The following is a 26159-nucleotide window of genomic DNA, read 5'->3' as shown; positions in this document are numbered from 1 at the left end:
CCATTCGGCCATCACAACATCATCAATATTTTTCATGAATTTCATCCTTTTTCACATACTACAACATACACAAACATCCACAACATATAAAAGAGGATAAATTCTTACCTTTTCTCTTTGACTTCCCACTTAGTTATGCCTTGTAACTTGCAAGAACATGAAGTTTTCTTGCTCCAAAGACCACTTCACTTTACTAGGAGCCCTTCAATTTGTAGGAAATAATTTTTGAAGAGAATTTTTCCCAAGGTTGTTGTTGATGTAGCTATGGCCGAATGGCCTATGGGTTTTCTCCTTCCTTTTCTCTCCTTCCAAGTCTTGAAGTCTCTAGAAAGAAATGTGAGTAAGATGACTAATTTGTCATCTTTTAAACTTACTTACTTAATTCCCACATGGGCTTGGCCCATTAAGAAGGGAGAGGGACGGTTAACCCTTGGCCCAATGATCAAGCCCACTATTTTTTTGTTCTACAATTCATGAAAAATTATTTTCCAAATTCCAAATTACCCTTCGTCTTCCTCCATATTTCCACGAGTCATATTGCGAATTTCCCTTTATGCCCTTGACCTTTCCTAATATTCCCACTTCAAAAATTTTATAAACAACTTGTACACCAAACAAGATCAAAATTATAATCTTGCTCTTAATCTCCCGCAATTACCTTAAATTATCCGAATGCGAAAAATGCGGGATATAACAAGTGTGTCACATAAATTAGTAGAGAGGGAGTATATGTTTATGAAGACAAAGAAAAGAAAAATATTTAGGTCATTCCTTTCTTCTAAATTATACTAGTGTCTGTGTTTCATGCGGTCATAAACCAAATTAAAAACATGTTCATAATTACTCTCATAATTCTTTTAAAGTTATTAATTGGCCCTACTATATAATTCTACTTTTCATGGTCATATATGATTCTACTATTTTTTTCATGATTCTTTTAATGAAGATCATTTAATGTTAAACAAAAAATAATTCTTTTAAATTAGAGCATATAAACTTAAATGAGTAAAAACATAATTAAATAATAAAAAAAAAGATGGTAATATAAAATGTGGTGATGTAAAACTGATATATATATATATATATTGCAACTCAATTTTTCTTCCTCTACTCAAAGAACACTGTTCAAGTGGCAAATTCTCGAGAGACATTCTTGATCCAATGTATCGCTTACAAACCATATATATGACAAGTCACGGTCTAGATCATTCATTTCAATTTACTATTTCCTGTTCTTTTACTCCCTTAAGCTCGTGGATATAATTGAATTAACGTCATTCTTCTTTTCTGGACAACAGATAAACTAAGAAATAGAAATTCATAAAATTAATACATGAGTATATACTGCGTTAATAAATGGATATAAAAATATACTTAATAAGTATAAATTACTTGCAATTTTTGCATCACTTTACCTCATATTAATATCCCAAAATTTAATGTAGAAACCTATAGCACTTCCGTGAGGACATTCTTAATTTCTGATTGGCAGAACATTATCGTCGTCAATTCTCACTGAAATTCATTGAACAACTTATTTAGTGTTGAAACCTATAGCACTTCTGTGAGGATATTTCTTAATCCTTTTCTCCACATTTCCTTCCTTTTTAGTCATCTACAGCTTATACAAATTATACTCCCTCCAGATAAAAAAGAGTGTCCACTTAGCCTTTTCCTCTTGGGTCAAAAAGAGCTTTCACTTATCAAATCAAGAAAGAATTAACCTTATTTTTTCATATTTGCCCCTGTTAAGTGTTATGTGTTCAAATCCCAATACCTATTTAATTAGGAGCAGTTTAGTCAAATTACCTATTTTTGTCTTAGAGTTAGTATTTTCTTAGAAGTATGCAAATGGCTAAGTGGACATTTTTTCTGATCCGGAGAGAGTACTTTTTATGCATATGTACATAGGAGTATGTCATTTCTTCATGCAGAACAACCTATTTAATGTTTTGAACTCGAAAGTTATATCAACTTTTTTCACAAGTCCCTTTTGCCAAATGAATGAGTAGTATAAAATCCAAAGGCAAATAGTCTTTTTCTTAGAAATCAAGCACAATAACAGTATATTACAAAGGATAAGATTAATTCACATCCACTCTTTTCACAAGTCCCTTCTGCCAAATGAATGAGTAGTGTAAAATCCAAAAGCAAATAAGTTTTTTTCTTAGAAATCAAGCACAATAACTGCATATTACAAAGGACAAGATTAATTCACAGACCGTAAGAAATTTGCATTTTATTTCAAAAAAATTCAGCAACTTTTTCAACAACCAATTAAAATTGAAAGGAAAGAGCAGATTGAAAAGATACGTAAATTCCTATTTGTTGGACGACTATAGCTTGTAATTCTCTGTATGGATATTCTTCTGGAGCTTCTTTTGAATCACATCTTAATCTTGACTTGTTTTCAAAATTTTATAGAACCTTTTTGTTTCACACGCATGCTGCTTGTTGGATCAATTTTCATCCTAATATTTAATATTTATAGTAATGAAAGAGGTTTGCAACATTAATATTATTATTGTGGTGCTTACTAATAATAAATGGCTGCCATTGGAAATTCTTAGAGAAAGCAAATGACAATTACAAATACACACACTCCACTGCAAACGGCAACAATAGGAAAGCAAACGGACAACTTTAATTTTTATTTTATGGGACTTTAATATGTGGCTTTTAATTATACGTACAATGAATGAAAATGAAGAGGTAAACACAAGCAAAAAGTTAAACCAGAAATGAGTGACTCTTGAATTTTCATTAAGACAGTTATGTTATGTAGCTGCTACGTGGGTTGATTCAGGTGAAACTGTTAATTGGGATTTTATTGCAAAGGTTTGTCATAAAAAGCATTCTTAGTTAATTTTTATTTTTTCATCAGAAAAATGAGGTAAAAGGACAAAAAATTGAAAGATAAATACTAACGCTGGTCATAAAGAGATGTCACATCGCCTTTTCTATTGTTAGATTTATTATATATATATATTTTGGGACCCGAAAGTATTTTGGGGTGCGGTTATGGACTCGGAAAGTCCTATAAATAGCAAAGCAGGGGTTGCTTCCAAGTGTTCACTACTACACAGCTAAGATCATGCTTAATAGAAACGAGAAATCCTAACAAATACATATTAGTGATTGATAATAGCACCCCAAGTTTCAATCTTTTCATTTCCTTGTCAACATATTACTATTCTTGTATCCTTGCACATTTCATATTGCCAAGTAGTAATTACTATGATGGTCTTAACAAAACCTGCCATTGAGCATCTCCCAATAGTCAAGAACTCTTGCAAAGCCACCTCATTCTTCAATGATGTTCCTGTAATAGACCTCTCTAAACCTGAGTCTAAGAACCTCATTGTTAAGGCCTGCGAAGAATTCGGGTTCTTCAAAGGCATAAACCATGATGTCCCAATGGAGGTCATAAGTAAACTTGAATCTGAAGCCATTAAATTCTTCTCATCTCCCCTCTCTGAGAAACTAAAAGCAGGTCCTGCTGACCCTTTTGGCTATGGTAACAAAAAGATTGGACAAAATGGCGATATTGGTTGGGTCGAATACATTCTCCTTTCAACTAACTCTGAATTCAATTACCACAAATTCGCTTCTATAATAGGTGTAAATCCAGAAACAATTCGGTAAGATATTAAAACAGAACATATGATATATAACTGATATACAGATTTATCATTTCTTGATTTTTTATTTTTTATTGCAGCTCTGCAGTAAATGATTATGTGTCAGCAGTAAAGAAAATGTCGTGTGAGATTCTTGAAATGTTGGCAGAGGGATTAAAGATTCATCCTAAGAATGTTTTCAGTAAGCTTTTAATGGATGAAAAGAGTGATTCTGTTTTCAGGCTAAATCATTATCCACCATGTCCTGAGATTGAAGAATTCAGTGGTAAAAATCTGATTGGATTTGGAGAGCATACCGACCCGCAAATCATATCAGTATTGAGATCCAACAACACTTCAGGCCTCCAAATTTTACTCAAAAATGGCCACTGGATTTCTGTCCCACCTGATCCGACTTCATTTTTCATCAGTGTTGGTGACTCATTGCAGGTACACAACAACACTCATCATTTTTGTACTACTTGTCTTATGGAACAATGGAAGCTGTATAGTTATGGGTTCAGTGGAACTCAACAACTATGTTCAAACCTTGTATTTGTGTTAGAAGTTTCGTTTGATATGAATAAATAATCTCTTCAGAACCTAATAAACAGAATGAACTGTCGTTCAGAGCCCATAAACTAAAAATCTTGAATTTACGTGCAGGTGATGACCAATGGGAGGTTTAAGAGTGTGAAGCATAGGGTATTGACTAACAGAGTGAAATCAAGATTATCAATGATATATTTTGGAGGACCGCCATTGACTGAAAAGATAGCACCGTTGCCATCACTAATGGAAGGAAAATACAGCTTGTACAAAGAGTTTACATGGTGTGAATACAAAAAATCAGCATACGATACTAGATTGGCTGAGAATAGGTTGATTCATTTTGAGAAAATCTCAGCCTCATAGTGATATTTTTTCTTGAGTAAGAGCGAGAAGCAGATTCAAAATTTGACGCTTATGGGTTCTGAATTTATTATATATACATAATCAATAGATTTTTTTGACAAATATATAGTGTTTGAATCTTAGTGGATTCTACCGAACTCGTACTTAGCATGCTAGCATCGCCCCTGCTAAGGTCCACCTTGACTTGTTGGTCTAGAGGATATTTGATAGGATTTTCCATAGTTGATCATTCTCTCAAACTTTCCGGAAACAGCATCCCTCCTAAGGTAGGGGTAAGGTCTGCGTACAATTTACCCTCCCCAGATCCCACATTGTGGGACTCACTGGGTATGTTGTTGTTGTTGATCATTCTCTCAAACTTTTATAACTACCGGTCTTGTGTTTATTTATAATAAATAGAAGTTCGAAGTCATAATTATCAATTTATCATCAATGTGTACTCTTAAAACTTCTACTAATAATTTGTACCGCAGCTGAAATGTCTCGTTTGAGTCGGAATTGCTATGTTAATTGCTTCAGCATAGAGTGACAACGGAATATAAAGCAGTGTATCTATTTCATGAAACTGAACTCTAAGCAATTTAATTAAGTCGATAACGAAGTTGATGCATAAACAAGCTTTAATTTTTTTTTTTTTCTGATTTCTGTTTGAAAGAACTTATTGGAGAACGTTTCACAAACAGACATGCATTTATGCAAGGTAGAGTGTTACAACCAATGAAGTGACGTTCATGAAGAATAATACAAATTCAAGATCAAGCTATCAAGTAGTTGAGCATAAAAAATCAAATGATTTCCTTGGATCATGTAACAATTTGTCGTCTGATTAAACTTGGTTTTTCCTAGATGCAATATAGGAACCATCGCGATTCCTTTCCTCCACCGATAAAGGTTAATTTATCCCGAGTCACAAGAGCAATCTTTCTTTTCATTATTATTCTCTTTGGATTTGTAGATTGAAGGTAGTATAGAGATTTTGACCCTCATTATTTTCTTGAATTTGTATTGCAATTTATTTACTTTATTTCTTCTCTTTCATTTTCAGACTTGAAAAGTTTGTGTACACTGAAATTAAAGAGAGATTTCTTTCTGGATAGGGTTATGAGGAGGAACTTATGAACAAATTTGTGATAGCGTGTACTATCATCAACCAAGTAATATACTGCTACCTTTTTGTACATAAAGTAGAAGAATGATCTTGTATTTATGCTTCTGATCACAATATTAAATGGCATCAGCAATGGAACAAAAATAACATCACCAATGATTTGATATTTAATTTACAGCAATTCTTTATTTCCTTAATATCTACGAGATGTCCCCCTAATGCACTCTCACTCAACCAGCAGTAAAAATGAAACGTGACACTGTACAAAACATAAATAGAATTGAAAAAACTCTGAAATACAGCGAAGTTCATTGCTTAAATGGTCTTCAAACTATTAGAAATAAATAAATAAAGACATTTGGTTAAATAAAACGAATTAAGTATTTTTTTACAATGTGTATGATGAGTTAGGTGGTGAATTACCTATCTAATTAAAGGTAATTGGTTCTAGTTTCCGTAGCCGCAAATCATTCTTTGAGCAACTATGCAGCTATGGTCTAAGCACTCAAAGAACCATATTCTTTAAGCAACTATGCAAGAAGATAAAGTTTCTTTATGTGCTACACTAATGCCCAAAAGCTCCAAAATTACAAGCTTCATACATGTAATTGCTTTTTGGTTGCTTAAATTCATATAGCCATAGTTCACATTTGAATTTTGCTGCTAACAGAAACAGTTCACTAATTAAAATTAGATGTCCCATTTAACTTAGATATTTTGTTTTCCGTTTCTTTTAACTTAAATCACTGAATTAAAATATATTATTTTAGATCACTTAATCATCAGCCAACAAGCTCTTACCAAAAGAAGAAAACTAAGTCAGCCAAACCTACTACTTTTTGTTCAAGATTTAACAAAGCAAGAATACAGTTTGTTATTTTTGTCAAGGGAGCACTGAGTGGTATAGATTGGTGTTCCATTTCGTTGGAAGCAATTTGCACGATTCCTTTGCTGGGGGTGGTCTTTAGTTTTTGCCCCTCAAATTGCTGGTCTTTAATTTTTGGCCTTCGTCTAAAATATCCCGAGGTTCTGGGTTCGAACCCCGACTTAGTCATAAAAAAGAAAAAAATCGCAAAGCAAGACTTTGCAAAAAGTTTTGCCTTATGCGACAGACTTTGCCTTACGGCAATAACTAAAAATCTGCCGAAGAGGACAGAACTTTGCCTTATGAGGCAAACGTTTAGTTATGCCTTAAAGAAAAACTTTGCCTTATGGGGAACTAAAAGTTTGCCCCATAATACGGAACTTTTCCTTAAGGCATAACTAAAAGTTTGTCTTATAAGGCAAAGTTTATGCCTTAAGGAAAAGTTTTGCCGTATGGAGCAGACTTTTAGTTATGTCTTAAGGCAAAGTATGCCGCATAAATTTTTGTAAAACCTTGCCTTGTGGTTTTTTTTTACTTAGCGGGGGTTCGAACCCAAAACTTCAGAGCATTTTCAGCCACCTTTTCAAGCGAAGGACATAACTTAAAGACCAGCAATTTGAGGGCCAAATTTAAAGACCACCCCAAAAGAAGAACAATCCGCGCAAAAAAATAGATTCAGGAGAGCTCTTGCATTCTGAGCCCAATATTGACCCAACAAGGAAACTCTGTAGTCATCCCCAAAGTAGCCATCAAATATTTGGCCCATTTTATATATGCATATCCATTAAACGTTAATTCTACCGCTTAAATATGAAATTTATACTATGTTATTTTATTTATGTTCAAAATTATTTAGTGAATTATCGTTTGTTTGTGGAGAACTTTCAAATCTAGAGAAAATAATCTTTCAGCTGTTTCTTAAATAAAACTTTTGCTTACACTTATAAAACACTGACAATCGTACTAAAAATTAACTTATTAATTCCTATTTTTTCATTTTGCACAAACTCTTCCCCACCGAAAAAAAAGAAAAAAAAAGAAGAAGTTGTTTAAAGGGAAAAAACCTAGTAAATGATTACAAACATTATGAGATATGCTGATAAGCATCTTTACTCTTTAATAAGCATATTTACTTTTTGTATCTTGCTATTTGTTGTCTTATTTTTCTTGAAATCCTACGTTGACTACGTTTCTTTTGAGCCGAGGGTCTATCGGAAACAACATCTCTATCCCATAAAGGTAGAAGTAAGGTTTGCGTACATCCTACCCTCCCCAGACCCCACTTGTGAGATTACACTGGGTATGTTGTTGTTGTTGGTTAATAACATGTGCTTCATTAAAATAAAATTTGAAAAAATAAATGAAGAGTGCTGACCTTTGAGTAAACTCAATCAACTTTCTTTTTGTATATTTTATTGTTAGTTTAATTATCGAATAATGTAGAGAATCTTATTTATCAGTTGAGCAATTGAATAGAAAATGTTCGAATTTGTACTAAACAATTAAAAAGTAGTATTAACAATTATCCATGAAATAATAATAATAATAATAATCATCCAAGTACTTACCAGCTAATGAATGATGACGACGATGATGACAACAATAACATACCCTGTATAATGAATGACGATGATGAGACATTTATTTGCATGTATATATGATTTTAAGCAATCAACCAATGCGTGATTTCTTTCCTTTTTAGCTTTAGACATTTTTGTTTACTAAATTTAATATTTTCATAATTACGTGTTATTATTATTATTACTATTATCATTATTATTAATTTGCCTGCATATATGATTTTAAGCAATCAATCAATGCATGATTTCTTTCTTTTTTTAGCTTCAGACATTTTTTCCCTAGATTATTATTTTTTATTATTGTTATTATTATTATTATTATTATTATTATTATTATTATTATTATTATTATTATTCAGGAGTACGTTAAGAATAATTCTAAAATTATGTCATTTTGTGGAAATTAATATACTTGGTCTAAGTAAATTCAGTAGAAAATTAAACTAATACGTTGATTAGCTCTTTCTTTCTCTTTATTTAATCTTTTTCCTTACCTACAATGAGTATTATTATCTGATTTTTTGGGATAATAAGTTAAGTAGAACAAAATATTCCTGCTGATATAGTCGAACCAACATTACACCTAGTTCTATATTTTAAACTTAAGTCCAATTTAAATGCAGTCTCATAATTTTTGTTCTCAAAGATAACATCTCATTAATTAGAAGTATAAAAAAACTGTGTCCTTAAGTAAAAATATAAAGGTACAAAACATAAAACATGAAAGGTATGATCCATCCAAACAAGTGATGAGTGCTGACTGTGAATTATTAATAAAAAAGTTGAAGAGAAAAATACTTACTTTAGTGTTGACACATGACAAGTGACGCCTATATTTTTCTTTTTTTTTTTTAGTTATATATTTTTGGGGTGAGATCTTAGTATTTACAGTCAGAATATTTTTGCACAATATGCCATTGCATATCTTATTTCAGGCTTTATTTGTCGGTTATACCTCACAAATATAGTTTCAAAACAATCTACGGTAGTTTGAGAATCAAGTAGAATTGTTTTAATCTATTTCATTGACAGAGGATGATTATTACTAATAGTAAAACATATTCAAATAATAGTTACAAAGCAAACTTGATAAACAAAGTGTCGCATTAAATATCTATATTTAAAATAATATACTATATGACATTGTAAGTGCTATGATGTTAATTAATGAGTAGAGGTTCGTTGCCTCGTATAGGATTGATAAGATAACGTCGTGCCCCCTTGCTTATCTCTATTAAAAATTTTATTTTTATTATTAATAAACCCGCTAAATGCACTATCTAGTGATGTAACATTTTAACATTCTAAAATAGAAGGTGTCAGAAATATTAGAGCAAAATGATATTGAATTAATGATTAGCAGAGTTTACTTTTATTGTTTTTGACTTATATATATACGGACGACGTAATCTTTTTGGACGTTATTGGTATTTTAACTTGTAGCGCATTATATGTTTTGTTGTTTTAGTGATTACTAATTTAACTTATTATGGACAGTACTTGTAATTCTTTTAAAGGAGTTGCTAGCAGGGGCAAAACTAGTGTATTGGTTATGCGTTCGGCCGAATCTAGTAACTTCGATTTAAACTCTGTATTTATCTTAAGAAATTTATTAAATATATATACATTATTAATTCAAAACTTTGTAACTTTAAAAAATTGGAATTCGAAGCCCATAAACTTTAAATTCTGGCTCTAACTCTGTTTGTTGGTGTACAACCTTTCTTTACCCTCTATATGTATGGAAGTTAAACCTATTTTAATATTTTATTAGAGTTTAATTAGTCTTTATCTAATCCTAATCTCATTTCGCTTTCTCCTCTATTTTATAAGCATATAAAAAATTGAATTCTCTTTGGTATATTTTCTTTCCTTTTCTTTACCTACCCTTCACAGTTCCTAACAAGAAAGTCCTAATTACAAGATCCACCTCATTGCCTAATCATACCCGTCCACGTGGCTTCTCTTTACATTATTGGAAACTCAAAGTCCCAAACACACCTAATGGACCCCACATATTCTTAACCCTACAAAAACATCATTTGAATAATGTTCCCCTTTCTCTCATTCCTCTTTGTCCTCTTGATTACTTAAATAGTCCCTCCCATTCAAAATAAGTATCAGCTTAGTATTTTTGATGTTATTTAAGAAAATATTAATTTCTGAAAATTACTAATATAATGAAACTATTTTAATAATTAATTAATAAGTAAGACTCTTACTTATTTATTGTCATGAAAAAATAAAATTAATTTTTGCTTAAATTTGTAAATGAACACTTATTTTTGAACTAAAATACAAAGATTAAGCGGACACTTATTACGAACGGAAAGGATTATTTTACTCCCTCTTTCATCAGTATCTAACGGTTGTGATCTTCCTGACCTGAGTGGGTCCAGTCTAATAAAGCTACTAACCAATAATAGCATGCCACGTGTATGAAGATACAAAGAATTTTGATGTGAGTGAATATACATGAATTTACCCTTGGTCTTAAAGTGTGAGAATGGCAGAAGGGGTGGGAATTGAGGGAAATGTAGAGAGAGCATGAAATGAGCTATTGTGTTTTATGTCATGTTGTTACCAACTAAGGAATCAAAGAATCTTTACTGAGTTTTAGACTTGTTGTAATAGAAGAAGAAAAAAAGAAGACCTACAAGAGTCAAACAAGAGAGTGACATGGTCAAACTTGTCTTTTAGATTTTATCCATCAAAGGAAAAAAAAAAAGGTATGTTGAAGAGCTACCTAATCTTTATTTGGTTTTACAGTTTTCCCATGTTTGTTTTTACATATATCTTTATTTTTTTCATCTGGGGTTTGCTATTTGTTAATGAAAATGGGTTAAAGATTGGATTTTTTAGACATGGTGTTGATAAAGATTGGGTTTTTTTTGTGAAGTAAATTTGTTTGTGTTGTACTGGCATTTTATTTTCAGAATGCCCCTTTTTTGGGTTCTCTTACCAGAGCATTTAGTTAAGTATATGAAATTGAAAAAGCTGAGGTTTGTTTTCCTCTTTGAGTTTTCAGTTTAAGTTATTGGTTGGTAAAGACTGGATTTTTCTTTGGCAATCCCCTTTCTTGATTCAAATTGTTACCCTTATTTTTGGATGTTACGTACCAATTAAGCTGCTAGGGAGTTGTTTAGTTGGGTCCTGCTTATCTAATTTGCCCCCATTTTGGGTGCATATATAGTGGAAGTTACTGAAATTTATGACCTATAGTTTATCTGGATTAGTCGGGCCACAAAACAGGTACTGGACACCTGGTGGGAAACCAAAAAAAAAAAGTATATCGTCTTTAAGATTGTAATAAAAGAGTCATTTAGTCGTTTGTTTTCCGAGTGACTGAGCAAGGAAATCTTCTCTAAAGTTATTTGTTCTCTGAGTGAATGACAAGTTTGTATGGTTAGTTTGAAATAATTCCTGTTTCATGAAGTTAAGACACAAATAGCTAGTATGTTTTGTATCTGCAGATTACTATATACTCTTCTCCGACTTGCGTCTTATTATGTACATTGTTGTCTAGGCGTTTGGTATGTGTCTTTCTAGAGTTTATGTTACGAGCGTAATCAGCTTACTGGAATAGGTACTTGAATGCGTCATCTTTAACGGCTGCACTTGAAATCATGTCCATGTAAGGAAACCAATCGATCACATAATTTAGTTGGTGTATTTGTTTGCAAGGTGAGAAGGATTATGAATAACAAATGAACAAAAGCCGGTTTCTAATTTCAGTTTTATGTGACACCTCCAGATTCACTGAATTTTTTGAAGGAAACATGTGACTAGTTGTTCTTTTCACACTTTAGTTATTATTTTTTGCTAGTAGGTGGTCTGGTTCTTATCAGTTCCTTTTGTTACTTACTGACCGTGCTTCAAAAAATTAAAAAGGTTCATGAGGTTCCTTTAAGGCATATGGTTCCCCTAAGAAGTGCATGATTAATGCCCTCGAATTGCATAAACCGGGGTTAATGCACTTCTTTGCATCATAAGACTAATGGAAACAGTTAGGAAAGAGTTATTCGATGCAGAAATTCAGTCTGTTGAACTAGTTACATAATTGCTCCGAAAAGTTGCTGCCAGATCGCTGATGTTGGCTAAAGATTAAAAAAGAAAGAAAGTAAATAGAACTTTCAAGTGCAAAGATACAAATGCATTTTGAAGTTAATGTAAATTGGAAAATGGAAAGAGAAATTTGGGGGTGTGTTATCGAGGTTTGCAAGAGGGAGAAATTGTAGCTTGCGAGTTTATGCTTGCTTCAAATGTAGTAATGAACATAACTCATCGGCTAAAAACTTGCTGAAAAGAACAGTGGTTCTAACTTGCTGGAAATGTGTATTGGCTCTTTCCAACAACAACAACATACCCAGTGTAATCCCACAAGTAGGGTCTGGGGAGGGTAGGATGTACGCAAACCTTAACCCTACCTTTGTGGGGTAGAGAGGCTCTTTCCATTTTGCTTATTTTATTATTATTAATTCTTTTTTGAAAAGCTTGCTATTTCTTTTTTCTCTCAGCGCTTACTTTGTTCTCTAATAAAATGTGTAAAACAAAAGCTATTCTGTGTCTCCTCTAAACTTCAAAATTGAGAAGTTCTTAAGCGTTTAGTGCTCTATATGTTCTATCAGTTTTGGATGTGTAATTGTTATGTGGAGTTCAGTTAAGGTATAAAAAAGTGAGATGTGAAAATTATTACTGGGCTGTCAGATAATTGTTTAAGTGGGAACTAAACCTCATAGTTTGGTACGTAATTAAAACGTCCCTATAGGTCCCTTCGGGGACATCCAATAAAATTGGAACGATACAGAGAAGATTAGCATACTTTACCCAAAAAAAAAAAAAAAATTAAAACGTCCCTATAGCGAGACAAGCACAATATTGATGGCGAAATTTAGTTTTTTGTATTAGGACACCAAGTTTAGATCTTTTACGAATGGAAACTAAGTATTCTTCAACATGTTAAGGTGTTACTGGAGAATTGGCGGCAGCAAGTGATACCTAAAGATATAAAATAGATATGGAAAACTATTCCACTGTGCATTTTCTAGACAAGAGGAACAAGGCTTCCTTTGATCGGCAAAGAAATCACATTTTTAGAACTAAAAATAGATGTTTACGAAATCTGTATTTTTGGTGTAAAAGTAGCCTGCTAACTAGCTTGAATCAGTCCAGTAGGCTGCTTATTTGGACTCTGAGTTTTGCCTTTTTCGTACCATCTTATTAAACTTTGACCTTATCAAAAAAGTTATTGTTCCTCCTGTCTCAAAGACAACATTGGTGTGCATGATAGCCAAATTTATATGATCATGGCCATGAAACTTAAGTGATTTTGCATCAGTTCTAAATCCCAGTTATCTTCTAACAAATAAAACAAACTTGAGCTTTTTTAGTTTGTTCATACATAAAAACTGAGTACTCATTTTTTATTAGACAGTTGTTTATTCTCCGAGGTTTATTAGATAAAATCATTTTGCAAGGTCGCTACTTCTAGAATATCCAAAGTTTGATACTTCTTCCTATAAGAGATATGGGGTTAATGTAGGTTGTTATTTTTTCTGGTGCTATACATTTCGACTATTGGCAATATATTGTTTTTTCTTAGTCAATTTGGGTTACAATGATAACGCTCCTGCTTGATTTCACAGATAATGTGGTGCTGGAATCGTCTTACAAGAACATTACAAAATCTTGCTGCCGGTTTACTTCGGCTTTTGTAGCTTGGTAGATCAGGCTGCAAATTGAGGTTAGCAAGTTAGTTGGACATGAATTTGCTGGTGAGAACATGCTCGAGCCAAGGGAAACCGACATTCCTGTTTTGTTTTTGGTCTTGGTAGTGCTTCCCCTGGTTTCTTATATCCTTCTAGGCAAATGGAATGAGGCAGCCAAAAAGAAAGAGAGGGCTGGTCTGCTGGCTCAACGGGCTGCTGAAGAAGCATTTAAGGGAGAAACTTTGCCTGCTGTAAGTACTATCCCTATCCCCCTCGTGCCTTTGCCAAACAGTGCAATTCATCAGTGTGCAAGATGCCATAGTCCAGCCACAACTCGCTGCTCTCAGTGCAAATCTGTTCGATACTGGTATGCCCAAATTCTCTTAGTGTAGTTGGATTCTAATAGCATGTTTGGCCATGCCTCCAAAATCACTTCTTGTGAAAAGTGCTTTTCGAAAAAGCAATTTTGGAAAATAGCAATTTGTGTTTGGCTAATCAATTTGGAAAACACTTTTGCCAATATTAGAGCAACAATTTGTGCTTGGTGAAGGTTCCAAAAGTGCTTGTGGGTAAAAGCTACTATTTTCAGCTTCTATAAAATAGCTTCTACTACTATTTGAACACACTTATACTTTTCCTTAAAGCTTGGCCAAATACTTCAACTCTCTAAAATAAGCACTGTTTTTTTTTTTTTTTTTTTTTTTAAAGAAAGCACTTATGGCTTCCTAAAAGCTTGGCCAAACGGGGTATAAATTGTATAAAGTTATGTACAGCATTAGTAAAGAGAGGAAGGCAGGATGTACCAAAAATTGGAATATTTTATTGTCTAAGGTGTAAAATGGCCTGTCTTCTTTCTCATTCTCTTCTCCCTTTATTTTTAATTTCTCTTTTTTCGTCTTGGATAGGTAAGATAGCTTGTGTTGTAAGTTCATAGTTATATTTCATCTCAACCCCTTTTAAGGGTGCAAAAGGCACTCTGAGTTCTCAACCGAGGTAAAAATAGTAAAATCTTAAGTCACTACAGGATGACTAAACTCTTTGCAGAAACTTAGGTGACAACTATATACCCATCAGGTCATTGTTGTGGTTATATACCCATAAGGTCATTCTTGTGGTAGTTTAATAAACCCGCTACATGTGTTTCTTAACATGAGTATACATTTTCAACAAAACAAAAAAAAAGAAAAAAAAACTATCTTTAGCTATGTTAGATTGTCACAATAAAATTTCTCTAACACTTGTTTTTTTCTCTATTGTTTCATCAGACTTGTGAACCAATTATTATTCTTATCTAATGATGAAGATTGTGCAGTTCAGGGAAGTGTCAGATTCTCCATTGGAGACAGGTTCACAAGTTAGAGTGTCTTCCATTGGGTAACAACTGCAACAACTCATTCTCTAAGCCTATATTGACTGATGAATTCCCGGGACAAGTGTCATTTGATAGCTATATTGAAGCGCAGTACAGCGATAACAACCTAAATCAGACATGGCTTGGCAAAACTTCTCCAGATGATGTCACTGACACACCTACTATCACACCGCTTGCCCCTATTTCTGTTAGTGTGGCAATGGATACATCAGTAGCTCCAAAAGTTGGGAGACGACCTGTAGACAAGAGAGCATATAAAGGCAGTAGAGACATATTAAGAAGAGGGGAAAGAACCATGTCCGAGAGTTCTGAGCAAGAGTCTTCAACAGAACTTTCTATGAACCAGAAGGTTATCTCTTTTCCAATAGAAAGTCTGAAATTTTTGTTTGCTTCTTAATTTGCCTAAGCTGAGTTGTCTTTGGTTGCAGTCCAGAGAAAGTGATTCCATGCTTTCGGAACATGATAGCATCGTGGATGAGTTCAATAGTGAACATGGTGATTTAATGAATACAATGGGAGAAAGCCATATGTTACAAAAGCAAAGAGACCGCATCTCAAGAAATCATCGTCACGTTTCAAGTTCAATGAATCTAGAAGGCCATGAAACGAGTGCATCCAAGAATCAGAAGGAGTTAATTGATGAAGAAAGTCTTCCACAAGAAGGCGTCGTTACCAGCAATTGTGCTTCTGGAAAGATTCCAACAAGGAGAAGCAGTAGAGCTAAAACTGCATCACATTCTCAAGGAACAAAGTCCCATAAAACGCCAAAATCAAGAGAAGAAATGTGTTCAGGTTCGGAAGGGAAGGACCAGAATATCGACGAGTCGAGTATGTTTCCTTGATGATTATGATATGTTAATAGCTGCATGTTGCTTTTTCATTTAACTGAGTCTTCACAATGCAGAAAATGCTAGAAGAAAGGATGCCGTCCCTTCACAAGCGGGCAGTGGGGTTGCAAACTTGGGAATTATGAGAATGTTTGGTCTTGTTAAATCATCAAGACATCAATCTTTAGAATCCAGGGCTGACAAACACAAGAAACTAAAGGTCAGTTTTTATTGAGAATCACTTATGTTTGGAGAAACTCTTAAAATAGATTAAACAATGACATGATGCCATTGGCTTGTTTGGGCATTGACATGAGCCATTAATATTTGTCTAATGAACAGATGCTGTTTCCTTATGAAGAATTTGCGAAGCTATTTGAATATGAAGACTTCACTTTGTTGCCTAGAGGCCTCGTAAATTGCGGGAATAGGTAATAGCTCAGATGTTTTTATTCTTCTGTTTCATTTATATTTGCTATCTGAGATAAATTTGTTTATTAAAGGAAATGAATACATCCTTAACAGAAGTTTGTGTAATAGGTAATTTTGCCTGAACATTAGCAAGTCAATTACAGCGGTTTGTTCATTCATTTTGCAGTTGTTATGCCAATGCTGTCTTGCAGTGTCTGATGTGCACAAAGCCTTTAACAATCTACCTACTTCGCAGATCACATTCTAGAACTCGTAATTTCGCCCCATTTTAACCCCTTTAATTACTTCCATTCTGTTTCTTTTTTCTATTAATTGCAAAATCATCTATTACATGTACATCAGACTGCCGGAGAGATTGGTGCCTTATGTGTGAACTTGAGCAACATGTGATGATGTTAAGAGAAAGTGGAGGTCCTCTGTCGCCAAGCAGGATTCTTAATCATATGCGGAGCATTAATGGCCAGATTGGCAATGGCAGTCAGGAAGATGCTCATGAGTTTTTAAGGTCTGCACTAAACAATATTTGTTTATCTCTCTTTGCTAATCTTAATGAAGAAAACAAAATACACATGCAGCCTGACAAACTTCTGTTATTGCGTAATTTCTTTAAACATAGAAAATAAGTGTTTTCTTTAATGAATTAAGTGGAAAGCTTGAAGATATTTTACCTATTTGCTTCTCAATGTTTGTTCTGTATGTGTGCAGGTTTCTTGTTGCTTCCATGCAATCTATCTGTTTGGAGGCATTAGGTGGAGAAAATGCTGTCGATCCAAGATTGCAGGAAACAACCTTTATACAACACACTTTTGGAGGGCGACTTAGATCTAAGGTCTAAGATTTCCAGTTGTTTTGACTTATTTCGAATTGGAAATTTGGAAGAATTTTGTGCTTTCTTTTGTAATTTTACCTAGTAACTTTATGTCTTATTATGACCAGGTCAAATGTCTGAGATGCCACCACGTGTCGGCGTGCTATGAAAATATCATGGATCTCTCATTAGAGATCTTTGGTTGGGTTGAGTCACTTGAAGATGCATTAACACAGTTTACAAGTCCGGAAGATCTTGATGGGGAAAACATGTATAGATGCGGAAGGTATGTGAGCTTGGGTTACTGCCAATTAGACATCCATATTACTTATGGAAATTGAAGAGACTTATATTTCTACTCATATTTCCTTAAAAGGTGTGGTGGTTACGTTCGTGCACAAAAACAGTTGAGCATACAGGAGGCTCCAAATATCTTGACTATTGTCTTGAAGAGATTCCAGGTACACTTTTTTATAGAGGTCACTTATTACGCATTTGTTTTCCATCAAAAGGGTTGTTTTGTTTTTTCTAAACCAAGAAATAGTGTTAATTTTCTCTTTGCACATCCAGATCCTCTATAATTTTTGCTGGTTCTCCGACAGGATTAGAAAACAATGCCAAAGCCATCTTAAATGTCAAAAAAATCTTTTATTATATACCTCTAATTTTAACAAGCCCGATTTCTAGTTATATTGGAACTACTGTTTATGTCTCATTCCGGAATGTCACGCTATTGGATCTACTATTTATGTCTTATTCTTAAAGGCATGCTATTGAAACTCATGGCTGAGTTTTTTTTTTTCCTTTTAAGTTCTGGGCACTTAAGAGCCTTACGTTATATTTTTTTGATGACTTTAATATTATATTCTATTCATTGCTGTTGTTTAAATCTCTCTTCTATAATTATCAGGAAGGAAGTTATGGGAAGATAAATAAGTGCATTTCTTTTCCGGATATGCTGGATATGATCCCATTTATGACTGGGACAGATGACATTCCTCCACTTTACATGCTTTATGCTGTTGTTGTGCACGTGGATACCTTAAATGCATCATTTTCTGGGCATTACATATCCTACGTGAAGGATCTACATCGACAAGGCAATTGGTTCAGGATTGATGATACTGAGGTAATTTGATGGCTGGAGCTTCTTATATTCATTTGTTATTATGTTTGTGCCCAAAAAAAATGTATACTGTGTAGATAATGCGCAATGGGCGATGGAAATGAATTTAATCACTTACTACATGGTAGTCATTTGATCTCACTTTACCAATCATTAAAGAAGAAATATTTGTTCTTCATCAAAAAAAATTGCTTGGGGAAAAACAGAACTTTCTGCTTGTCATGCTTCGGTTTTCTCTGTTTCTTGAACTAGTTATGCTAACTTGTGGGTCATTTCGTCAAGACCTAATGTTAACGAGGCACACTACTCTCTAGGAAAAATAGAAATTCCAAGAGTTAGTTGTATGCTTCTTGACCTGCCATGCCATGAGAAATGTAGCTACTATAGAAAGAGGCACGCTACTCTCAGATGTATCTGATCAATATTCTTTTTAGCTGATAAAAAAGGTAGTGCAGCAAGAGACAATCCTTTTTTGCTGATAAAAATGAGCCTGTTTGTTTGTTCTTGAATCACTTGTGTTGAGATGGGGAAATCCATGATATCAAACTATTTGGTTTTTAAGTTGGGCTGTTTGTAATGCACGATATGGCAATTGTCTTTCTACAAAACTTGGTTTCTTGACACTCAGCTTAGCTTCCTGGTGCATATTGAAATGTTTATTGTAATAACCCATGCAATAATAGAAAAGTTGAATTAGCACCCAAGGGTGTGACCTCGTGGTCAATGAACTGGGAGGGGAACCATGAGGTCTCGGGTTTAGTTTCCGGTGGAGGCAAAACAACACCAGGCGATTTTTTCCCACCTGCCTAAGCCTTGGGGGAAGAGTTACACAATACCTGTGCTGGTGGGAGATAACTGGTATCTAGTGGAATAATCTGAGGTGCGCACAAGCTTCCCCGTACACCTCTGGTCATAAATAAAAAAGGAAAAGTGAATTAGTACATATACAGTAGTTTGATGATTGACTGCACTTCTGGGAATCATGCTTGTAAGGTTGAATGTTAAGATTCATTCGTGCGTGCTAATGTCTTTTGAGCCCACTTTCTTGTTGAGGAATTACGCACCTTTGACGATAATGCTAGTAGATAACCGTGTCAAAGGTGAATTCTATGATTTATTGTGCTTGTTACTTGTATTTGCTCTAGTATCTTGTCATGCTATTCTCATAAGTTGCATGTTCTGATACCAGGTACACCCTGTATCCATGAGCCAGGTGATGTCAGAAGGAGCATATATCTTATTTTATAAGAGGTAAAGCACCACAGAATTTTGACCTTACTGTAGGAATTAAAATTTAGAGAACAATTTGCCAATTCATACTTGTAATTGGATTCTCAGAAGCTTGTTTCACAAACTTACTAGATTTCTAAGATCATTCTGATGATTGACAATGTGGTATTGTCAAAAATGGGAAAATGAAGATGAGGAGGTAATGGGTGTTTTCAGTGTACTGTGCATCTTTTAAACCTACCTTAGTTTATTTGATAATTTTCTGAAAACGTATTGGTTTGTTCACCTTTCTGGATATTACTTCATTGATGGCAATAAACTAATGAATCTCTAAGACAGATTCTTATTACGGCATTTGTGTTGCTTTTGTTAGCATTGTCTCTTATTTTAGCTTCCTCACAATCTTATGATCCCAATATTGAATTGGTATGAAATTTTGTAGATCATCTCCACGGCCAGCAAGAAAGAGTAGCCGAAGACAAGCTCCAGGAATTGCCAAGCACTGCCCACCAAAATCGACAAAGCAGACAAAAGCAGATCATCTATTTGTTGGTGTGGATCCTCATACAAATCATAGACCGGCACTGAATGCTAATAAAAATAGACCACCGGTTGTGGGAACCTATACTGAGTCAATGGGCACAGAGTTTTCTGATGCTACATCAAGTGATTGGTCACTCTTTACAAGCTCAGACGAAGCGTCATTTACCACTGAGAGTACTAGAGACTCTTTTAGTACTGTTGATTACGCGGATGCAAGCGCTTCTGATCCATTCTCTTCGATCATCAACAGCTTATGCGCATCAGAGTATTCCTCTAACAGAACTGTCGCGTGTAGTATGTTTTCAAGCAGTAAACCACATACAAGATTCTTTTCAGAAAGGAAGGGTTCTGTTTTGTATTCAAGTGATCAAGTCCACGGAGATAGACTTCCGAAACAGGTCACTGTTCCTTATTCTGAAGGTTTTCGTAGTGATAGTAGTACCAATGTACATGTAAAATATGGTAGTGAGCCTAGATGTGGACCTCATCAAACTTACTATCCATCTAGTGTTTAGTTTCTTGGGATTCCAAGTCATTATATGTCTGAAATAGCTAGGTACAAGTTGTGCTTCTATTTTGCCAATCAATATTTCATTGAATGGGAGCACATCAATCATTTGTCAGTTCAAGGGAACAAGTGATCCTTTTTTAGTAATTCGAAGTTGTACATATGCTTGCTGTGGCTAATTATCTTGACAACTTGTACATTAAATAATCTGCATAGTTGCAGCCTCCCCCATCCCCAAAACCAAAAAGAATAACAAGTAATGGGAAAAGTCTTTGGTGTTTAGCATCTTGTTGTTTGATTCTCCTATTAAAACGCCATTAATACTAAGGTGGTAAATGATCTTTTTTATATTCACACATCCTTTCACATGACATCTTATTTTACTCGCTAAATTGTTGCAAAAGGCAGCCCAATGTACGAAGCATCTTGTATTCATGTAGGATTCAGAAAAGGGTTGCATTCTAACGGAGTGTAATGTAGGCAGGTTATGCACGTATCAGTGGTTGATTCCATGGCTCAAACTTATGTCTATAATAAGTCACAGAGAGACAACATTATCGTTACTCAAAGGTTGATATCATGGCTCAAACTTGTGCCTATTAAGTCACTGAGAGACAACTTCACCGTTACTCATAGGCTGTCTTCAACTTGCTAAAATGCTGTAATTGGATTATTTTGAAAGATCATGACCACACAGAGGTGTCTTAACCACCAAATTCTCAGAATAAGATTGTCTTATACAACCTGTCTTATTTACAATATATAATGTAGCATTCTGGTTATACAAAATTACTCGGACTTCTCAACTATCCTTTTGATAATACAAAACAAGAAAGGAGATAGTTTCAGGTTCTCAAATGTCAAAGTTCAGAACAGGAGCATCTCAAATGGCAGGTGCTTTGTCCAAATCAAAAGTAAACCATATCTCATTAACTCTGTTCTTGAACTCAAATGGAGAGTTGTATTGCGCCACTGTATACATCGTGGTATTATCTGCACCCTGACTTTTTTCAACGGGTGCTGCCCATTTAGTATCAGCAATACTGGCACTCAGGGCAGCAGCTTCTTTTGGAATATCATCATCAGCTGCAAATCCACTGAATTGCCTGACCGCGACATAAGTTTTGCCCCATTTTTGGAGGTGAAGGCCTTTTGCTGGAGGAGGATTTGGCTGGTTCTTCTTGGGTACATAGAAACTCACAACAAACGAGGAAGCACAGAAAGGTCCATCACTTGGTTTCACTTGAGTGATAACTGGTGCTGTCATCTCTATTGTCTCGTGGTAATTGTTCTTCCCCTGAATGTAATTAAATAGCCTGCCAAAATCAAAAGTTTATGTATAACATTTAACAACAACAATTATAACTTCACTTCAATCACTGACAAGTTTGGATCGGTCATATGAATATTCACTCACCATGTCACTCCTTTTTAGCTCACATAATAATAAAATACTAAAAATTCTCTATTTTTTCCTATTCATGACATATAAATCTCAAATATAACCAAAAGATTCTGGAAAGACGTCAGACCTCAAGTAGGAGTACTACTAGCGTGACTAAAACAGAGTCAACTAATATATGTATATCTTTCGAGACAAACAACTATATATATATATATATATATATATATATATATATATATATGCGTGACTAAAACAGAGTCAACTAATATATGTATATCTTTCGAGACAAACAAATATATATATATATATATATATATATATATATATATATATATTAAGTATCAACTAAGTATATAATTGAATAACTGGCAAGTATCCTGAGTCAGAGTAAATAACTTAAATGGTTATCTTTCATGCATCGACTAAGTCCAATTAACAGAGATTTAAGTAAAATAAAGAGCAGTTAAGTGTGGCCTAGTGGTCAATGAAGCGGGTCGAAAATCATGAGGTCTCTTGTTCAAATCCAAGTGAATGAGAAAAATACTAGGTGATTTCATCTCATTCCCAAGTCTTGACGGACAGAGGTGGATCCAGAATTTAAATTCGATGTTAGAAAACTTTAAAGTTCTTGAACCTATTATATTATTAAAGTTATGGGTTCATACCTACTATTTGCTGTAATTTCAAAAAATATTTACGCATAAATTTATGCTCCGCGTAAAAAATACTATCGTAACTGTGCATCGGCCCATGTTAGTGGACAGAGCTACCGGCATGTATGTACCCGTGAAATTAATTGAGGTGCAAACAAACTCAGTCAGACACCACAATTATATATACAAATAAATTATGTAAAAGGGAATTAGAGTGGGAGAAAGAGGGAATATATAGTAATAAACCTGAGGAAACCAGTTCTGGTGGCGGAATGAAGGGAAATATCATCAATGGGAGAAGTAGACATCCACATGGCCGAATTATAATTACGAATTTCATAGTCTTTACCAGATTCAATCAACTCATACTTTGGACACTCAATTCTTTCGCAAGATGGAGGATAAAAATCCAACTTCACTTGATTTGTTGAATACCCATTGCATAATTTAGAAACAAGGATCACAAAGAAACACACCCTCATCAACAAATTCATACTAACACCCAACATTTTAATTTCTATTTGGTGTTTTAATTCGCTAGAAATTATAGAGCATGAAGTATGCAGAGAAGTGAGGAGTGAAGATGTGTCCACTTATTTATGGGAGAGTTTTTGGAGTACTAATAGTAGTAAAAAATCAATCCACCGTTAGGCCTTGGTTATGCCACGTCTTAGTATTTAGACCAAAAAAAAAAAAAAATCTTAATACTTCACAGCATTAAAGATATGCGGATACTGATGCACCACATCTTTTCCCATAATTAAAAAAAAAAAAAAAAAAAAAAAAAGGAAAAGTTTCATACTTCACCGATGGAAAGAAATAATTATATCCGTGAAATAATTTTTCCGAATGCGTAAAATTTTAGTTATTTTATTAAGTAATTTGTAAATTTTCGTTTATGAGTTCCGCAAGATATATATGTCAAGCCAAAATCAATATGAAAATTTAAACAAATGAAATTCATATGAAAACGATCAATTAATTCATTATAAAAAAGAAAATGATTCTGAACTCTATTCATTATAAACCATTTATTATATTTTTAATTAAAAGTGTGAATAATTTTTTTCAACGAAACCATTTATCTTCTTTATTTGTATTTTTCTATTATATATAAGCACGGTGGGAGGACGAACACAGCTCCTCCAGCTTGTACCATAAGCTTTACCAATTGTACACGTAATGAATGCTTGTACTATAAGCAATATAACTTGTACACTTTATCCAATTATTTTTATATCCCACGTGGACATATGTCATAGTACTTAATATTTATTCTCTTCTCATGTATATACGTATGTACTTTGATTTTAATTCTCCGACATATTTATTTCCTCTGTGCACTTTTACTTGTTCACTTTGACTTTTCGCTTTCTTGCTCAATATTTGTTCTCTTCTCATGTATAGACATATGCAGTTCAATTTTAATTCTCCTATACAAATTTATTTCTTCCGTTCCGACACATTTATTTCTTCTGTGCACTTATACTTATTGACTTTTGACTTTTCAAGTTCTTTAAGAATTAATAAATGAAGTACTCCCTTCATCCCTTATTACTTGGCCACATTACTAAACTACTTTTTTATCCCACGTGGACATATGTCATAGTACTGAATATTTATTCTCTGCTCATGTATATAAGTATGCACTTCAATTTTAATTCTCCGACACATATTTATTTCCTCCGTGCACTTTTACTTGTTCATAAATGAAGTACTCAACATTGCTAAAAATATATGTCCAAATTACTTGTTCATTTACAGAACCAAGTTAAAATTAATTAAATCTTTCACATCTTATCCTCTCCGTCCCATAGTACTTAGCCACATTACTAAAAATATATGTCCAAATTACTTGTTCATTTACAAAACCAAGATAAAATTAATTAAATCTTTCCCATCTTACCCTCAGTAATAAATGTTCTTGAAAATAGTCAATTTTGATTAGAATGTATTTATTGGAAAGAGATAGGGGTAAGATAGTAAAATACATCTTTTATTTCTGATTTCTTAAGAGGCGTGCAAAAGGGAAAGTGACAAGTATATATATTTTACCATAATATTCATATTAATTGGTGTAAGTCTCAATAGCCTTCGAAAATAATTTGAAAATGAGCAATTAATAAGAAGGGTAAAATTAATAATTCCATGGAAATTAATGGCCAGCCCTTTCCGCATGATTCTCCCCACTCTTCTTGCGTTGCCTAGCTTGATGGTCTCCATGATAAATAAACGAATACAAGAAAAAAGATAACATGTATACAAATATGTAGGCCTATAATATATGCGTAGTCGTTATCTTTATACACAATCGACATAATTGAAGTTTCATACTAATTAATAATTACCATATTGATTTCTTTCTCTTGATATGTTAACGTGGACAAGTAAAAGTAAACATAGGAAGTGACTTTTATCCCCGTTTTCCTTCTTTGTCAATACTTTAAATGTGAAGAGAGGACGAACAATAGCAATGTAAATTTGTACCAAAGTTATTTTAATTCTCCTACACATAACTTGTTCACTTTTGACTTTTTGCGTTTTTTGAGAATTAATAAATGAAGTATATATTTTATCATAATATCCATATTTATTGGTGTATAGTCTCAATAGTCTCAGAAAATGATTTGAAAATGAGTAATTAATGTGAAGGGTAAAATAAGAAGAAGAATTTTTTTTTCTTTATATGTTAACGTCAACAAATAAAAGTGAAGGGAAGGAGTGACTTTTATCCCCGTTTTCCTTCTTTGTCAATACTTTACTTATTTACTCTCCTTTGCAGTCTCTAATTATTGTTTCTTTACATTTATAAAATGTATTACTTTATATTTTCATTTCAAAATTAAAATTTGGTGATTTACGACATAACATATATCTTTCTAATTTTGATTTCTTTGTAACAATTTGTTTTATCTATAATTGTTAATATAAAAAATTATAATATATTTTTTAATTAATTTGATAAAAATATTTTATTAGTTTTGCTTTTAAAAAAATCTAATATATACAACAATGGTTCTTGTATTTGGATCTGAACAGTTACTTAATTGAAATGGATATCAACATGTCGGTATACATATAAGATATTAAAGAATTTAAAAGAAAAAATTTAGAATCAAAATATTAATTTTCCCTCATATTCTTACTAATTTCCTTTTTCACATCGATGAACAACTTTCATTATAATGATACTGAGAAAAAAAAATCTGACTCTTTCCATCTCAAAGACTTAATTCCATCAACTCCATTTTTTAATTATAACTAAAGTGATGGTACATAAAATACATTTTGTATATGTTTCTATATATAATAACAATTAGAATGTTTTTAAAAGTTATTTTCAAAATACAAACCTTAAAGACTGGCTAATTAAAGTGAATAGACATGTTTGGCCCGTGCATCTCACGGGCATGTATTGCTAGTCATAATAATAAATACCTAAAAACTTTTTATTTATAA

At 33.4% G+C, this 26159-nt stretch overlaps 3 protein-coding genes and 1 pseudogene across 4 annotated transcripts; 3 read left to right on the top strand and 1 right to left on the bottom strand.

Annotated features, from left to right (window-relative positions):
- Positions 1-3093: 3093 nt before the first annotated feature.
- Positions 3094-4938, top strand: LOC132617863 (gibberellin 2-beta-dioxygenase 1-like). The gene is made up of 3 exons (XM_060332934.1): positions 3094-3641; positions 3722-4070; positions 4287-4938. The coding sequence occupies exons 1-3, from the start codon at positions 3238-3240 to the stop codon at positions 4533-4535; spliced, it is 1002 nt and encodes a 333-aa protein (XP_060188917.1). The 5' UTR covers positions 3094-3237; the 3' UTR covers positions 4536-4938.
- Positions 4939-10595: 5657 nt separating this feature from the next.
- Positions 10596-20821, top strand: LOC132618781 (ubiquitin carboxyl-terminal hydrolase 15). Of its 2 annotated transcripts, none has more exons than XM_060333793.1 (14): positions 10596-10817; positions 13734-14163; positions 15109-15517; positions 15597-15996; positions 16073-16215; positions 16338-16426; positions 16594-16679; positions 16770-16932; positions 17133-17256; positions 17364-17521; positions 17612-17696; positions 18146-18364; positions 19551-19612; positions 20034-20821. In XM_060333793.1, exons 2-14 carry the CDS (start codon positions 13871-13873, stop codon positions 20647-20649), a joined length of 2847 nt encoding a protein of 948 aa, XP_060189776.1. In that variant the 5' UTR covers positions 10596-10817; positions 13734-13870; the 3' UTR covers positions 20650-20821. The 2 variants fall into 2 exon arrangements, with proteins under 2 accessions (XP_060189776.1, XP_060189777.1); XM_060333794.1 differs by lacking the exon at positions 10596-10817 and adding an exon at positions 10895-11090.
- Positions 12857-12946, top strand: LOC132620544 (U6 spliceosomal RNA; annotated as a pseudogene).
- Positions 20822-21358: 537 nt separating the features above from the next.
- On the bottom strand, positions 21359-23296 carry LOC132618783 (uncharacterized). The gene is made up of 2 exons (XM_060333795.1): positions 22947-23296; positions 21359-21958 (listed from the first exon to the last, which is right to left on the bottom strand). Exons 1-2 carry the CDS (start codon positions 23207-23209, stop codon positions 21526-21528), a joined length of 696 nt encoding a protein of 231 aa, XP_060189778.1. The 5' UTR covers positions 23210-23296; the 3' UTR covers positions 21359-21525.
- Positions 23297-26159: the final 2863 nt, after the last annotated feature.

The sequence above is a fragment of the Lycium barbarum genome, chromosome 11 (assembly GCF_019175385.1).
Source record: "Lycium barbarum isolate Lr01 chromosome 11, ASM1917538v2, whole genome shotgun sequence".
NCBI classification, from domain to species: Eukaryota; Viridiplantae; Streptophyta; class Magnoliopsida; order Solanales; family Solanaceae; genus Lycium; species Lycium barbarum.
The sequence above is the reverse complement of the archived record's forward strand: the minus strand, read 5'-3'. Positions and strand labels throughout refer to the sequence as shown.

Excerpts from the sequence above, each read along its gene's own strand:
- LOC132618781 (XM_060333793.1), top strand. The coding sequence starts at position 13,871 with ATGCTCGAGCCAAGGGAAACCGACATTCCTGTTTTGTTTTTGGTCTTG. Across the intron at positions 16,680-16,769 it reads CAGATCACATTCTAGAACTC|ACTGCCGGAGAGATTGGTGC; the intron begins GTAATTTCGCCC and ends CATGTACATCAG. Across the intron at positions 17,522-17,611 it reads AACATGTATAGATGCGGAAG|GTGTGGTGGTTACGTTCGTG; the intron begins GTATGTGAGCTT and ends TTTCCTTAAAAG.
- LOC132617863 (XM_060332934.1), top strand. The coding sequence starts at position 3,238 with ATGATGGTCTTAACAAAACCTGCCATTGAGCATCTCCCAATAGTCAAG. Across the intron at positions 3,642-3,721 it reads GTAAATCCAGAAACAATTCG|CTCTGCAGTAAATGATTATG; the intron begins GTAAGATATTAA and ends TTTTTATTGCAG. Across the intron at positions 4,071-4,286 it reads GTGTTGGTGACTCATTGCAG|GTGATGACCAATGGGAGGTT; the intron begins GTACACAACAAC and ends ATTTACGTGCAG.
- LOC132618783 (XM_060333795.1), bottom strand. The coding sequence starts at position 23,209 with ATGTTGGGTGTTAGTATGAATTTGTTGATGAGGGTGTGTTTCTTTGTG. Across the intron at positions 21,959-22,946 it reads ACCAGAACTGGTTTCCTCAG|GCTATTTAATTACATTCAGG; the intron begins GTTTATTACTAT and ends TGATTTTGGCAG.